Raw genomic sequence first — 18,380 nt, forward strand, 5'->3', positions numbered from 1 at the left:
ACTCAAGTAGTCACGTGCTGATGTAATATCTTCCATCTTACTGAGAAGTGTCTCACTTGAATCTTACAACCTTTGTTTTAGGTCTTACAAGACATCAGTCCTAGTCCTTCTAGAAGGACTTTGGTGCATATAGTCTTGTTAGTAGGGTAAGTTTTTGTATTAGTACTAGATTGTTAGCCTGGTAGAATGTAAGAGGGTGTAATATGTTTATGTTTTAAACATGGGATCTTTTGTACTAAGGAATATAGATAGAACTCTAGTATATGTCTAATAGAACCCTGAATGAGAATTTTTATGTTTTCACTATGCATGAATACAAATAGTATGAGTTACACCCATTTTTCCCTATTTAGGGTAGGTTGTTTATATATGCTTATTAGATACATGTATGACAGAATATGTGTAGTAGCACTCTGGGTTCGTATAAAGGACTGGGGCGTTACATAAGAGCTTCATGTATCCATATTGAAATCGAATGAAGTACTTACATGAGACTTCTTAAACTTAAGCACTCTAAGCAGTAAGTCTTCATGTGTAGCTTCCATTCTTCAATTTGAATTTGGCTTTAAGTTTCATCTACAACTTCATGCTTCAATATACTTCAAGCTTTATTAGATCATCTTTGAATCTATGCTTTAATACTCTTTAAGCTTCATTTGATCATCTTTCTTTGGATTATAAGCTTTCAATAATCATTGTAAGCACTTGACTTTTTATTCACATACTTGAGTCCTAAAATAACATCACTTAACCAAATATGTTAAATTTCTCTAATGTGTTATCATCAAAACAAGATTTTAAGCCTTGCAAGGCCAACAAATTTGCATAAAATTAAATTTACATTGTTATTTAAATGTTATGATGCGCGTGTGTGTGTGTGTGTGTGTTTTTTTTTTTTTCTAACCTTTTCCCTTTTCTCTTTAAATTTTTAAGGAATATGATTTTGTTGAGTTCTGTTATGCTTGGCATCCATTGATCTTGTTTATGTACATTATAGCAATTTAATATTTAGCAGTCTACTTATTATAAACACTTGAAATGTTGTGATTTGGAGATCTCAACACTATTTTTCTAAAATGACCCAACTGCTAGTAGTTCAGTTATGGAAACCACTATTTTGAATTACTATAAGTTATAAATATATTATAGCTAAATTAAAGGGAGAAGATGCAATTTTCTGTCATCGGGTTAACATTTCAAAAAATAAAATACATTGCTTGTGTTTGAAAAATATTATGTTTGTACTCATTCAGTCATCGTTGTCGTCATTGAATTTTGAGGACCTAGTTTAGGTTGCCAACATTTTGGTGACTATTTTGAAATCAAATAAGTTAGAGTACCAAAATATTGATACATCCAACTTATCTTTTTCTGTCTTTGAAAATGGAGTTGTCGCTAAGAATTTAGGTATACTCTCAAGAGGGGGGGGGTGAATTGGGTTTTTTAAAATTTCTTTGTAACCTTAAGTTTGTAAATACCTTAGTTAAAAATTAACCCCAACAAATTTTATTTCCAGCAATCACACAATCACAACTATATTGATCAGCAACCTTACAAGAACATCCAATAATTCGTAATATGACAATGTAATGTTTCAATCTAAATTCAATCTCTTATATGAATGAATGATATTGAAAATCAATTGTTGAATTCTGAGAAAAAAATATCAATATATGATTAATTAGAAATGTCATAACTTTTTATATTTAGAATCTAAATTTTTCCTTTACTCTCTTAATCATTCCTTGAAATTTTTTTGAGAGTATTTATGTTTGGGCATTTATTTTTATAGCACTTACTCTCATTTGTTCGTATATCTGAGAAAATCATTTTGAGATTAAGCTTTGAATTTCTCCTGTTCATTTTGTTAATGAATATTATTGGAGAAAATTTTTGAAAGACTTAAGCACACATTTTTACATTCATATTTTCTTATGCTTGGAAAAGTCTTATTGTATTTATGCTTTCATAAATAAAATTTTATTTTGCAAGAATCATTTGAAAAATTAAAACCCTAGGTTCTCCTACTTTTCATTAACAGTATTTTTGGAGAAATTTTTATTAGGGTCAAAACCTTTGAGTATTTATCATACACAAAATTTTCAAAGGTTGAAATATCATTTTGAGAAAAACACTCATACTCTACCGAGCACAAAAATTCATATCATACTAGAGTGCATGTTTTAGAGCTTCATTGTTGTACATCTTTGTTCGTCTTCAGAAGCATTTTTATATGTACAAAACTGTTTTATAGACCGATTGGTTTCAACCTGTTAATTGAACTGGGGATTCTCTACCCTATAAAAGAGACCTGTTGAGTTCAACCCGTAAATTGAACTGGAGAGTCTTTGCCACACAAGAGAGACCGGTTGGGTTCAGTCTGTTAATTGAACTAGGGAGTCTCTACCGTATAAGAGAGACCGGTTGGGTTCAGCTCGAAAATTGAACAGAGGAGTCCATACCTCATAAGGGAGACCAGTTCGACTTAGCCTGGTAATTGAGTTCGGGTATTTCTCACTCTGTAAGGAGAGGTATGTAGGTTGGGGCTAGCCCTGTAATGTGATCTGGGATATTCCTCGCCCAAGAAGGAGAGGAGGTTGTAAACGGTTTTTGCTCGACCCGTAAGTGAGTAGGGTTAGTGGTACCCTTGGGGGGTATGCCCAAGGCGGGGACGTAGGCTGTTTTAGCCGAACCTCGATAATAAATATCATCTCTCTCTCTCTCTCTCTCTCTCTCTCTCTCTCTCTCTCTCTCTCTCTCTCTCTCTCTCTCTTATTTAAATTCTTGCGCTTTAAGTTCTACATGTATATGCTTGCTTATATTTATTGTCATAATCTCTTGCATACACACATTTAAATTTAAATGTGATATCCTCCACATGTGTATGTTAGTACATATAGCTTAATCACTTTACATACATGCATGTATTTTGAATGAGATATGATATATGGTGAATCGACGCATAGTTTAAATTAGTCAAAAAGTTTTAAAACCCAATTCATCCTCTCTTAGGATCACACCAATTCCAACAATGTGGTACAATCGATTAAGTGAGTACTTTGTGAAAGAGAGATTCATAAATGATCTAATTTGTCCATGCATTTTTATTAAAAGATCAGAATCTGGATTTTCTATAATTGATGTTTATGTTGATGATTTGAATTTAGATGTGACTCTTGAAGAGCTCATTAAAACTGCTAATTATTTAATGGTAGAATTTGAGTTGAAAGATTTAGGAAAGAAAAAATATTGTCTTGACCTACAGATTGAACATATAAATGGCAAATTTTTTGTTCATCAATCTAAATATATCGAAAAGCTAATAAGGCAATTCTATATGGACAAAGTTCATCCTTTGGATCTCCAAAGATAGTGCGATCACTTGATTTCAAAAAGGATCAATTTTGACCTCATGATGAGAGGGAGGAATTAGTTGGTCCTAAAGTATCATATTTAAGTGTTATCAACTCTCTAATGTATCTAGCCAATTGTACAAGACCTGACATTGCATTTGTTGTAAATCTACTTGTAAGGTATAGTTCTGCTCCTACTTGGCGTCATTGGAATGGAATTAAACACATTCTACGCTATTTGAGAGGTACATCTGACTTGAGTCTATTCTACTCATTTGATTCCAAATCTCAATTAGTAAGATATGCAAATGCTGGACATCTATCTGATCCTCACAATACAAAATCTTAAATTGGATATGTATTTCTTTACGGAAAAAACTGTTATATCATGGAAAATAGTAAAGCAGACGATTGTAGCAACATCCTCCAATCATTCTAAAATACTAGTTATCCATGAAACTAGTAGAGAATGCGTGCAGTTCAGATCAATGATTTCTCATATTCAAACAAATTGTGGTCTTCAATTAATCAAGGATATTCCAACAATTTTATATGAAGACAATGCTGCATGTATAGTTCAACTAAGAGGAGGATACATAAAAGGTAACAAAACAAAGCATATCTCTCCGAAATTCTTCTATACTCATGAACTCTACAAGAATGGTGATATAGATGTTCAGAAGATCTGATCAAGTGATAATCTTATAGATTTGTTCACCAAAACTTTACTTACTACAACAGCATTCAAGAAATTGGTTCATTTCATCGGAATGAGACACCTTAAAGATCTTAACAAAAGTAGTTAATATATGGGTGACATCCAAGGGAGAGTGTTATGAAAAATAGGTTATGGAAAATTTGGATGTCACCCCATCTTCCACCACTTCGGTTTTCCACCCCAATAAATGCATTGGTATCATATTGTCCTATAAAATAAATTTTATGTTTTAATTTAAGATATATTGGTTTTTTTTAAAAAAAAAAAATTTGAAATCTATTTTTCGCAATTTCATTTTATTTCGTACATAAACAGATTTTCCAAAAAAATTGGTTAATCTTTTTAAAGCTAACTCATTAAAAAAATAGTTTTATTTTAATAGGATTTTTTAAATGATAAATCAGGTGAAAAAACTGTCATTTATTTGTATAATTTTATATAAAAAATAATATATTTGTGAAAAACTCGTAAATGGTTCAGTTCATCCATTTTCGTGCAAGGCGCGTGCTATAGGTGCGTGTGCATCACAAACACGCACCTGATGCATAGGGATCGATGCGAAACACACAGAATCAATGGACATAGAAAACACTGCCGAAGATATGGCGGTTTATTTCTGGGAAATCGGAATGCTGCCCAGATGCCTCCAAATGGGTCTGCATCCACCCAATCACACCCTCTTCAACCACCGTTGCTTTTTCTCCGATCACTGCGTCCATCTATCTTTTCACGTGAACTTTTCATCCGTACCTGCTGGCAAGCAGGCATAGGTCAGCTTTTAATAGCAAGGCCCATCATAGCTCAGGGGAAATATTCAATGCTTTCCAATGGAAATAACTTTCTTCATAAATGATTCAGGCGCGTTTCAACCTTTAAATAATGTATGAATTTTGAGCGCTAAATTTAATATATTAAAATTAAAATTAATATATTTTTATATTATATTTTATTTAAATCCGTGCAAATTTAAATTTGAAATCTCTTTCAAACATGATGTAAATTTTTAGGTCACATACAGTATAGATTATTTTCTAAAAAAAAAATATGGTTATTTCTAAAAATAAAATAAATATTTAAAAATACAATCAAAAATAGGTAGAAGTAGAATTTTAATATTGAAGACTGCTTTGAAACTAACTACTTTAACTTTGACAATAAAATTAGTGTTTGAAAAGGTACTTATTTTTAACTATTAAGTGTTTATTTATTTTACTACTTAGTTAATACCATAGGTAAATGTCAAGAAACTTAATTTCTGCTTTCAGCTCAAGTTGTCAAATCGCAATTTCTACTTTCAACTCAAATTCTTAAAACACAAACCTAGTAGCTAATCTTCCCAATTAAATATCATTACAATCTACAGAGCAGATAATTTATGGGAAGAGGCAAAGAATATAATTTGTACATGTTACCCAATCTAGTCATGATTAAATTAGGAGGCTAGAATAATTCCCACTCAACCATTCTTCAATATTAGCTACTAGTTTTGATTTGATTCTATCTACTCTAATTTTGACGTGTTCTAAATTAAATTAGTTATGAATTAAAATGCATGTCTCAAATCTCATAAGCCCATTTTTTGGAGATCTTACAAGTCATTTTTAAGACTTTTTATCTTCTAGACATGATTTGATCGAATAATATAAGTACCATCATTCACAAAGAGAGCCTAAACAAAGTAATGCAGTGTGTAGGAGTGGAAGTTTAGACAATTCTTTATTGGCTGCATGCACGGTGTTTATCAAAATGTGTGTTGCTGATGCAACTATATTCGTAGCTTTTATATAGTTTGCATAAATTAAATTTACATTGTGTTATTTATGGTGTGACTCTTATACTTTATGTGTTTATAAACAAAGGGAGGAAAAATATATGGATATGTTTTTGGTGCAGAGCAGCAACAGGGACCTATCGACGAGTGCCCTGTCCTCGTCGACGAGTAGATCTCTAGAGTAAGAAAAACTCAGAGTTTCAAAGCTACCGAGAGTAGATTTAAAGAATTCTTGACGAGTGGCTAGACTAGTCGACGAGTGTCATTCTTTGCCTCGTCGACGAATCCCCTATTCTCGTCGACTAGTGTTTCTGGGCTACGAGCAATTTTTTGAATTTAAAAATTTGAACGTTGGGGTGGCTAGGTAATAAGAGGGAAACCTCTGAGAGACTGTTATATATGTCATTTTGGGTGTGTATTGACAGAGTGAGTGTGTAACGACCTGCTTATATATCATATAAGAAAGCATAATAAATAAAATAGTCAACCCGAACCTGTGGGTAACAGGGATATCTATTATACATAGCAGAACCTAGGCAGCAATAGATGTAAATCATCATCTCATAATCACAAAGTACATAATACCAGAGTCAAATATAATCAAAAACACGGTGTTTATATACAAACTCCCAAAAAATACAAAAATATCTCTAGGATCCCACATCAAAATCTCTTAATCTTAGTTCAAACTTACCCTCCTAACAGGGTAGCACAACTAACTCAACGGCGACCTCAATCTACCGGTCTTTCTGGGTTTCCTGAAAATTATTTAATGTTCGGGGGTGAGACACTTCTCAGTAAGGGAAAATAAATTAAATACAACTGTGTGACAACATGAACATTTAATGCTATAATACATATATAGTACATTTTATATTTTGGAAAACATTCATGATAACATATCTAAATAATCATAACTTTCATAATTTCTAATAATTTATTTGATCATGAAATATCTGATATAACTGATAATACTGAAATTTACCCAAGATGTATAACTAATTGATGTCATGTATTACCCCTCATGACGGGTTGTGCAACCCGAAGGTGGGACCCGGCAATGGTTGGCCGACCACTGCCGAGTCAAAAACGTATGTAAGTACGATGGGCCCACCACACTCTAGTCTAGACTATCAGGTGGACATCTACAACTCTACACTGAAAGTCATATCGACTATCCATCTCCTACCCCCTTGTGGGGCGGTTAGCACAAGTCTGAACATAGTAATCTGATTTGTATAGTTACGGTACCGTGCTCCTATAACTGAACTAAACTATCATCTGGGTTCTGATAACATATAATATATGATAATATATTTGTCTAACATAAATAAATTGATAGCATTTTCTAAAATAACATACATATATATGACCTTGCGCCAGTTTCTTTTATATCTGCGGCCTTACGCCGAACATTCATAAATACGCCTTGTGCCGAAATCATACATAAAACATGACCTGGTGCCGAAAATTTCATACATATCATTCTGAGTAAATAATTCATTTATCATGTATTTTAAAATCATAATGTACTGCATTATTTCATGATCTCTGAAAAACATGCTTAATTCTTAAAATTGTCATATCATAATACCTTCCATGTAAAATAATATTCATGCCACACATTGCTGTATAAAATCATACATTGTATTATAAAATCATAATTTATAACATTTCATACATATATATACATTTCAACATAATATCAGTATTTTCCCAAATATGCATTTTCTCCATAATATACAAGTATAATACATGCTTTCCTGAAAATTAATTTACTAATAAATAATAATAATTTGTATGAAAAATAACTGTTTTAGTTTATTCTCTTACCTGACTTCTGAAAAAAAGACCCCCCTAAAGTACACATCTTGCACCTGCAGGGTTCTCCTGTTCAACACCCTGAAAACAACAACTCTCAGTACTAAACTTTAGTATTTTTTTGAGAATATCATTTCCTATAACTATGGAAAGACCAAATTTTACATAAAAAGCCTTACCTTAAACCAAGGATGAATTTCAACTCGGTCCCACGAACGATCTGCTCTAGCAGATTTGGAGAAAACTTCTCCAAAAGCGTTGTGATGGCCTCAGATTGTCGATCCGGTGAACGTTGGAGCCGAAATCGAAGAGAGATGAGAGAGAAACCGTAGAGAGAAAAGGGAGTGAGGATTTTCTGATTTTTCTGCGTAAAAATCTGAGGTTTGGGCTATTTATACAATGGGCTTTGTCGACGAGCCATGTCACCTCATCGACAAGGTCAAGAGGAAATTCATCGACGAGCTCTCCCCTTCGTTAACGAAATTCAGAGTTGCCCAAAACATCCTCTCGGTATCTTCTAGTCAACGAAGGTGTGCTTCGTCGACGAGCCTATACTGCCACATCGTCGACGAACGCCAAGCGTTCATCGACGAAGTCTGTTGTTGCCTTTTTCCTATTCCCATTTTCCTCTCCCTTCATTATTTAAATACCATTATTCTTTGGGTCATTACATTCTCCCCTCCTTATAAAATTTTGTCCTCGAAATTTACTATTTATATAACTCATCATTCCTTAAAGGCAAAACAAACTACTTATATTCTTACTTACCCTCACTTATGGCAGAGGAATACCGTGGTTACATTTCAAGTTCTGGGAGAATACACAAGTAAAATAAAAATTCCCCCAAAACTAAAATATTACTAACTAACTAAATTATTACATGAGCCTGCAATAGAAACATTATATAATCACTTACATTTCCTTGATCATTACTGACTCCCGAGGAACAACCGAGGGTATTTTGGTCTAATCTATTCTTCGAACTCCTAAGAAGCCTCTTCTATTGCATGATTCCACCATAGAACCTTTACTAGAGGAATCTTCTTATTACGTAGTTCCTGTTTCCTTCTATCCACTATCTTTACTGGTACCTCTTCATATACTAGTGAATCACTAAACTCTAATTCACCATAACTAATAATATGAGAAGGGTCTAAGACGTATTTCCTCAACATGGAGATATGGAATACGTCATGTATCCTGGATAGCACAGGTGGTAAAGCTAACCTGTAGGCAACCAGTCTCATTTTCTCTAAAACTTCTGGGCCTATCTATAGCTATACTATGATGTTGCTAGTTTCCTAAGTTATAACTCCCTGCATTCTAAATATTGTCATCTTTGCCATGAGTCTCTAACTCCACCTGCACCATATGCTTGTTGCTATTGTAGTTTTCTGCCACCTGTTTCTCTTCTTCCTAAGTATGCTACAACATGGCTTTCTCATCAAAAAGCACATCTCTACTAATCACCGCCTTGTTTGCCTTCAGATTCCACAGCTTGAACCCTTTCACCCCTTAGTAATACCTTAGAAAGATGCATTGTCTAGACTTTGCAACAAGTTTTGATCTCTCCTCACTAGAAACATGTGCATAGGCTGGACATCCAAACACTCTCAAACCAAAGTAGTCTACCATGCTACTTGCACACACCTCCTTTGCTACTTTCCCATCTAGTGTTACCCTTAGTGATCTATTAAACAAGAAACACGCCATATTTACTACCTCTACCAAGAAGTTCTTTACAAGCCCTGCATTCAACCTAAGACACCGAACTCTTTCAGCTATTGTTCGGTTCATCCTTTCCGCTACACTATTTTGTTGTGGTGTCTTGCGTACTGTGACGTGTCTCCTAATTCCATTCTGCTCACACAACTCCATGAACCTTGAATCAGTGTGCTCATTACCATTGTCTGACCTAAGGCATTTGATTTTTCTCCCAGTCTGGTTTTCTACTTCAGTTTTCCATATTTTGAACTTGGCAAACGTCTCTGACTTGTATTGTATGAAGTACACCCAGACCTTTCGTGAGTAATCATCAATAAAACTCACAAAATACAAACGTCCTCCTCATGATGCTACCTTTACCTACCCCCAAACATCTGAATGAATGTAGTCAAGAATTTCTCCAATCTTGTGTGTGGCTGTCATGAACTGCACCCTATTATGTTTCCCAAGTACACAATGCCTATAGAAACTCAGCTTGCATGTTTTGACAACCTTCAAAATATTTCTCTTATAAAGCTCTATCATCCCACTCTCACACATATGCCCTAACCGAATATGCCACAAGACCATACTATCTGACTCAAACTCTGTACCTACAACTCCACCTACAACTGCAGTACCTAGCAGTGTATAGATATTTCCTGGTAATTTCTGCCCCTTCACCACGGTTAGAACACCTTTACTCACATTCATTACCCCACTTGCAGACTTGTAACTAAACCCATTACAATCTAAAGTTCCCAATGAAATCAAATTCTTCCTTAACTCCGGTATATGCCTAACATTGCACAACATTCTAATAATGCCATCAAACATTTTAATTATGATATTCCCTATTCCAATAATTTTGCATGAAGCATCATTTCCCATAACAGAACAAGAATTTACCAAACTGTAGGTGGTGAACCAATCTTTGTTTGGTATCATGCGATAGAAGCACGCCGAATCTAAGATCCAAGAATCCATGAGACTATATGAACCGGATGATACAAAAAGCATATCCTTGTCACCACTTTCTGAGTCTCATTCTTTCACTTCATTTGCAGATTTTTATGAACCCTTTTTATTTTTTGCATTCCCCTTCTTCCTCTCTGGACAATCTAGTTTTATGTGTCCCTTTTTCCCGCACTTAAAACATCATATGTCCTTCCTTTTCCTAGAATTTGATCGAGATTTTATGTTACTTCGCCCACTTTGGAACTTGCTTCTCCCACGTTTGTGGTTACCCTTCACCATGAGCCCTTTACCATGTAGATTCTCATCTCTGGCTTTCTTCCTCTAATAAGAGCTCTTGTGATCTCTTCCAATTCGAGAGTTTCCTTTCCCCACATCAGAGTTGTAACCAAATTCTTATACATATCAGACGCAGGTAGGGAATTCAGTAGCATCAACGCCTTGTCTTCATCTTCGAACTTCACATCAACTCGCTTTAGATCACTGATGATCTAATTGAACATGTTGATGTGCTGGTTCGGATCTGAAACCTTTAACATCTTAAGCCTATACAGTTTCTTCTTAAGATACAAATTGTTCATCAACGACTTGAACATATACTGACTCTCTAGTTACAGCCAAACTGCTGCCGATGATTTCTCATCCATGTCGTGATACATCGCGTCATCAGCTAGACAAAGCCTGATAATCGCCACAGCCTTTGCTTCCAATTCCTTCCAACTCATGTCGTCCATGCCTTCCGACTACCCTCTGTATAATTCCTTCACTATACCCTGCGACACTAATAAGTCTTTAACCCTCCTTTGCCATAGTATGAAATTTTCCAATTCGTCGAACTTGACAATGTTGAACTTTGTAAAAGAAATTCTAGCCATTGTAACAAAAAATTCCAATACCAATTTATTGTGAAAATTAACGTGCAACGAAAACCCATATCGTGTAATGTAGCAACTAACGATGAAAAATACGAAAACACAATCACATCAATAATAAGGAAAGCAAATAAACAATGACCCAAGAATTAACATAGTTCGACAATGTGCCTAGGTTCACGGGAGCAAGTGACAACTGAAATTCATTATTTATCAAAATTAGGGTTACAACATTGTATATATGCTAACCCTACACATATAGAGGGATTAGAAAGTTCCCTAAATGCCTCTGTATTAATCTCCGGAGGATTTGCCTCCGAGTCCCCAACCTATTGATCTTTGAAATTCAAAATTCAAAAATAGCATCGAACAAAATCGTCAACGGTTTTTTACTGAGACTGAAACGGTCGACGATTTCAGACAAAACATCAATGGTTTCTTTCTGAGCCTAAACCGTCGATCTGACTATTGATCAAACCGTCAACTATTTTTTCCTACCAACGAGTTTCTTTTTTTTTTTTTTTTTGTCAACATAATTTCTCTATATATATGTTTCACTCAATATAAGTCACACACTACAATAATAAAATTAGTGATGCATATTATTATTATTATTATTATTATTATTATGTAAGTAGAATAAATGCTATTTCACACTATAAATGTGGATCTCCCAGCTCCAAAAGCAAAAGACAGAAAGACCGAGACTGGGCATCAACAGATTAAAGCGGGTTTAAATAGATAGATATAATCTGTGGGCAGAACGCTTGTTGTGCGGGCCCGATGACGAAGACTAAATGAATAAAAACAAAAATTGTGAAGCAGCATAAAATCCCAGAAGCAGTGGACGTGAGGGGAGAGTCCCAAGCTCTCATCTTCCGGCACCGTCTTTGATATTTCCGGTGCGCACAACCATGGATAGGCTGATGGGCCTTCTCAGACTGCGAGTGCGCAGAGGGATCAATTTGGCCGTTCGCGACACCCGCAGCAGTGATCCTTACGTCGTCATCACCATGGGCGAGCAGGCATCTCTTCATCATTCTCTTCTTTCATTTCCAATTTTTTATGCTCTAATTTTTTTCCCCGTGTTCTTGACTTTGAACTCTATTTGATCATAGATGAATTGTTTCTGTACCTAATCTTTGATTTGCTCATGTCGTTGGTGTGCTTGTTTTTTTTCGCGTTCATTAAGCCATTAGGTTCTGAAAGCATTTAAAAATAACTTTATATTTGTTTTATTTATTTCTGTTATTATTATTATTATTATTATTATTATAGAGGATTATGAAATTGTCAACTTATTTTTTAATTTTAGGCATAATACACCCATCTTCTTAATGTCCGAACGAAGTCAATTGCAAGACCTCAGATGCAGTTGGCTATCCATGGTCAGTTGTGGGTCTGCCTTTTATTGTTCTTGCTGTGTTCTTTTGAGGATTCTGGAGAAGGTGCCTAGCTTGTACCATCCATTGCTGAAACTCTAGCTAATTTTACTTCAAATTTCAGTGTATCTGTTGGTTTTTCTGTTCAAATTCAGGAAGGGATAACGCCTTCAAATGCCCAAATTTGCACTTTTCATGATCCTAAAATTTGATGATCTGTTATGCTATTGTGTTTTTAAAGCCATCCAGATGCATTGCTTTGGTATTCTAACTCTAGTACACTTTGCTGATGGGTTGAATTTAATGTTGGTTCTCTGAAATTTGTGGACATGCTGCAAGATGGTTTGTAAAGGGAACACTCTATGCTTGTTTACTGAAGACTTGTATTCTGTGTTATCACTCTCATCTCTGGTTAGATGAATTGATGCAGAAACTGAAGACTGGCGTGGTGAAAAACAATTGCAATCCTGAATGGAATGAAGAACTGACTCTCTGTGTTGCAGATCCTGATGTTCCCGTCAAGATGGTAAGTGGTAACCGAATTTTCACTTGGTGCTATACGATTACCAATTCCATGATGCTTATCTTGGAACAGACAGGCCATGTTATGGATGCATGAAAATTAAAAGTAAATTCCAAAATGAAGACCAACTTTCGATTTTGAAAGCTGCTTTAAGAATTAATAGCAACTTTTAAACTCAGATCTGTTTTCATACTTAAAAGCAGTTTTCAATTTCATAGGCTACTTTTAATTTCGATAGCTTATTTTTCAGTTAATTTATTATATCAACGTGACCCATTTGTGCAAATTTTCTGTCCAGATAATTTATGGGGAAATTGTCACTATACTAAAATACATCCAAAAAATGCTTTTTAGCGTCATTTGCATTGTTTTTCGTACTTAAATGTAGTTTTCAATTTCATAGGCTACTTTTAATATCGATAGCTTATTTTTCACTTAATTTAATATGTCAGCTTGACCCATTTGTGCAATTTTCTGTCCATATAATTTTTGGGAAATTGTCACTATTAACATACATCCACAAAATGCTTTAGTATCATTTGCATTATGCCTGCTTGTTTTTCCAGTTATTGAAGAGTGGCAAGAACTACATTTGCTGCAGGAAACCCAAACTAAATTCTGTTTTCCATTGCAGATTGTGCATGATAAAGACACATTCACTGTAGATGATAAAATGGGCGAAGCAGAGATTGACCTAAAACCTTACCTGGAGTGTGTGAAAAAGCACGTAGACGTCCAACCAACAGGCACTGTAATCTCAAGGATTCAACAGAATAGGAAGAACTGCCTCGCCCAGGAGAGTTGTATTGTCTGGAACAATGGAAAACTGGTCCAAGACATGTGCCTCCAATTGAAAAACGTAGAGTGCGGAGAAGTGGAGGTACAACTCGAGTGGATTAACGTTCCTGGTTCCAAAGGTCTTTAGAGTCCAGGTACGCTTTTGTATATGTTTGTTGTATGTAACAGACGTAATGTTGGAGTGGATTGGTTTAAGTCCTGTACTGGATTTGAGGAAGTGCTTCATATTCTAATTTATTTCGCCATAAACAAGGTATGTGAGGAAGCAAGCAATGTCTATTCTGCTCATTTTATTGTTATTGTAATTATAGTAACAAGCTTTGGAGTCTAGGAAAACAAAAGAGAAAAAAGTTACAATTAATTTTCTAATAAGTGGGCATAATTTTCTGGTATCTTAGGCACAAAGAGTAAGATGTCTAATTATTTGATTTGTGCATGTGTTTGGACTCGGCAAGCTTTAGCTATAAACTGTGGAGTTCTATTTGTATTTGAATGAATTGGTTTAATTTAATTTGATGAAGGACTTAAAAAAAACCTTGGTCCTAATCAATTTTCTTGTATTTTGTGCTTGTAATTCCCTCACCTTCTGTTTGGGAGCTTAGTGGCACCTTGCTTCTGGAACCCAAAAAAAAGTACAACATTGTATTGAATTTTATTTAAATCCATACAATATAGATCTACCTCAAAAACTTGAAATTCATGCTCTTACCTACAACCTCAGAGAAAAAAAATATTCTCAGAAAGAATTTATGAGCTTCTTGAACTTCTTTAATGAGTTGAGGGTAACTTTAATTGTATGGTTAGATGAGTGGTATCTAATTTAAGAAATTAATAACTCTCAACATCATTGGTAAGTCATATATGCATAGACTTTGGATTTATCTTAATACTGGTTCAATATTTTGAATAGATCTAATATGCTAAGCTTACCACACTTGGATTTAGCTTAATAAAGTTTTGAATAATTTAGTTTGAATCATTTGGATTTGATTCGTGAAACTATGATCAAATTTCTTTGATTAATTTAATATTTTAGATTTGACTTACTTGTCAACCTCCAATGCCACATCTCTAATTTTTTTTACTAATGAGTACAAGTTGTTCTTGATTAAGGCATGTTATAAGCCATGCTTTGCATGCCTTAGGGGGTCTAGACTTGAAGAGCCTTTTAATAATAATAATAATACATTATTATTATTGTTATAGACATTGATTTGCATGTGATGGACCATATTTTCTCTCAATCTCTTTCTTCCCTCCATTTTAAGACTTCTTCCATGGTAAACCTTCCACCTTGTATGGATTCATCCCTGACAAGTGAAGGATGCTTGCCTTTCCAATTATTTATTTATTTACTAAAAGGGATTTAGTTTACTATAAATATCTTTTTTTGGCATTTACTGTTCGTTACAAATCTCGCACCCTTTTTGACTTTGTAGGGAGACGAAAAATGTAAATAAAAAAAAATACAAACTACAAAATTATAATAGAATGTATATTAAAATTTTGTATGTACGACCTTTAGTTTTTTTTTTTTCTCTGATTAATCCTCCTTTGAAATACTGTTGAGGGTTATAGTAACTTGATCTCTGGCGGAACGAATCTTGTCTAAGTCTTCATCTCGACAACAAAGACAATTTTGTAGGCGAAGTTGGACATGTTTTGTTTGGGGCTTGAATAAAAATAGTTGGATTTTTGGAGGGGTTGAGTGTGGAAACTTAGGGAATTGATAGATTTGTAAAGATGATGAAAATTTTTTTTTTTGTTTTTTACCATTCGTAGACAAAAAAAAAAAAAACTTTGCCTTTGTTAACAAAGTAGTTGGTGATTTGCCCAGAGGAGTGGGTGGAGTGTGAGATAAAGATAATGAAGAGACCACTTGGAGTAGCTAGGTAGTGGATGGAGATTTTTATTTTCTCTCTCTTTGCTTTCTTCTTCCTTGCTTTGGTATAAGAGGAGATGCAAGAGTTGTGCGTTTGTTGGAGCTGGGTAGCAAAAGACAATGCTTGAGTTAGTTTGGGGGGGGAAAAAAAGATGGACAGTGAAGGAGTGGAGACTAAGAATTCCTAAGGAAATGTGTATATATATTCTCTCTCTCTCTCTCTCTCTCTCTCTTTCTCTCTCTATCTCTCTCTTTGCGGGACTGATTGATATGATTTTTTTGGTAGGAGAGATCGATTATCGCTATATTCATCTGGGTATATGGAAACGTTAACGAATTTGGCCACAGGAAAACAACCGTTTTTTTTTTTTACCTGATGGTAATGTTTTTTACCGAGACTAAAATTCGACGTCGCGGCGAACTTCTTTCGCTGTAGATGTAGGCATTTTTTTAACAAACTGGCTAGATCGGTACCCAATAACCATTGGCAATACAACTTTGGACAAAAGTGTTCAGATCGATGTGGTATAGGTAGTGACCTTTTTTGGTCCACCTGAGAGGCAACACTTTCGACAAAAAGTCTTAGACTGGCGCGATTCTAAACTTGTGGCGGCGGCACTTCCGACAAAGACTATTGTTAGCTCTCGATGGAATCTTAAAGGAGGAATAACAGAAGGGAAAAAAAGAAACCAAAGGTTGCACCTCTAAAATTTGAATATAATCCACTAGATACTTGTTGTAGTTTGATTTATTTTAATTTTATGTGGGCCGTTTTATCTCCCACAAAGTCAAAGGTGCAAGCAAGAATTTGCAGTAAACAAATCTTTAAAAATATATATAAATAAAATAAAAGTTTACGAGATGTCATCAAATACAGATTTAGACACTTTGATAAGAGTACAAGTGACAAAAATACATCATGAATAAAAATAGCTCTATAGCGTTTACAAAAATACAAATTACAAAGGTGTGGACATATTTCCAAAAAAAAAATCAAAGAAAGAAAAATCATTGTCGGGTCGAATCTTATGACTTTTGTCAAAAGTACACCGCCAAAGTTGTGAGAAGCTCGCCAGAAATCACACTTTGGCGACAAGTGCTGCGCCAAGTGAGGAAACTCGCCTTTTGATCTACGACTTTTGTCAAAAGAGTTGTAGCCCAAAGTTAAGAAAGCTTGCCAAATCTACACTTTTGTCGAAACAGTGTCATTGCAAAAATGGAATAAGCTGCCCAGTCTATGACTTTTTCCAAAAGTTCGCTTACCAAAGTTGGAGAAAAATCACTGGGATCTAGACTTTGGCTGAAAGTGTATTCGCCAAAGTGTGCCAAGAAAAAAAAAAATCATTCCGGCGCCTGATTTGTTGTGTGAATGGATACGTTGGTCCAAGGTAGCAATTTCCAATGGATGTTGGCACCGATTTCTTTTTTTGGGGTTGTTTGGCAAAAATTCGCCATCCAGGTGGAAGAAGTTCAATGGCGAATCAATTTGAAGTATCCAGTCAAAAACACTACCACCAATCAGGGAAGAAGAAAAACAGTGTTGTCGGTGCCAAATTCATTGCGGCTAATAACGGAATGAAGATGGCGAGATTCCGGATCTTCCTATAATATCAATCCTCTTGTAAGCCAAAAAAAAAAAAAAAAAAAAATCAAAACCAAGTATCAACCAAAAAAAAAAAGAAAATATACAACTTTCCTCGTAATTCTTCGTCTCACTATCCTCCTTCTTCTTCACTGTCCATCGTTAGGCAACTCTAGCCTTGCCTTTATTATTGCCTAGTTTAAGCAAAATAACAACTCTTACNNNAATCGGTCCCACGAATGATCGGCTCTAGCGGATTTGAGAACCCTTCTCCAAAAGCGTTTGTGGCCTCAGATTGTCGATCCGGTGCGTGAAAGTTGGAGACGAAATCGAAGAGAGATGAGAGAGGAAACCGTAGAGAGGAAAGGGAGTGGGATTTCTGATTTTTATGCGTAAAAATATGAGGTTTGGCTTTATACAATGCGGTTTGTCGACGAGCCATGTCACCTCACGCAAGGTCAAGAGGAAATTCATCGACGAGCTCTCCCCTTCGTTAACGAAATTCAGAGTGCCCAAAACATCCTCTCGGTATCTGCTAGTCAACGAAGGGTGCTTCGTCGACGGAGCCTATATGCCGTACATCGTCGACGAACGGCCACGCGTTCATCGACGAAAAGTCTGTTGTTGACCTTTTTTTTTTTATATCCTATTCCCCATTTTCCTCTCCCTTATTATTTAAATACACCATTATTCTTTGGGTCAATTAAATTATACCTCCATCTTTCTCCCTCTATAAAAATTTGGGTCTCCGAAATTACTATTTATATAACTCATCATTCCTTAAAGGCAAAACAAACTAATATTGCTTACTTACCCTCACTTATGGCAGAGGAATACCGTGGTTACATTTCAAGTTCTGGGAGAATACACAAGTAAAATAAAATTCCCCCCAAACTAAAATATTACTAACTAACTAAATTATTACATGAGCCTGCAATAGAAACATATATATAATCACTTACATTTCCTTGATCATTACTGACTCCCGAGGAACAACCG

General features: G+C 35.0%; 1 protein-coding gene across 1 annotated transcript; it reads left to right on the forward strand.

The window, feature by feature from the left end:
* The first annotated feature begins 11,872 nt into the window (after nt 1-11,872).
* On the forward strand, nt 11,873-14,286 carry LOC131154199 (protein C2-DOMAIN ABA-RELATED 7-like). Its single transcript, XM_058106808.1, has 3 exons — nt 11,873-12,239; nt 13,027-13,122; nt 13,754-14,286. Exons 1-3 carry the CDS (start codon nt 12,129-12,131, stop codon nt 14,042-14,044), a joined length of 498 nt encoding a protein of 165 aa, XP_057962791.1. The 5' UTR covers nt 11,873-12,128; the 3' UTR covers nt 14,045-14,286.
* The last annotated feature ends 4,094 nt before the right edge of the window (nt 14,287-18,380 follow it).

This window comes from Malania oleifera, chromosome 4, assembly GCF_029873635.1.
Source record: "Malania oleifera isolate guangnan ecotype guangnan chromosome 4, ASM2987363v1, whole genome shotgun sequence".
In the NCBI taxonomy this organism is placed as follows: domain Eukaryota; kingdom Viridiplantae; phylum Streptophyta; class Magnoliopsida; order Santalales; family Ximeniaceae; genus Malania; species Malania oleifera.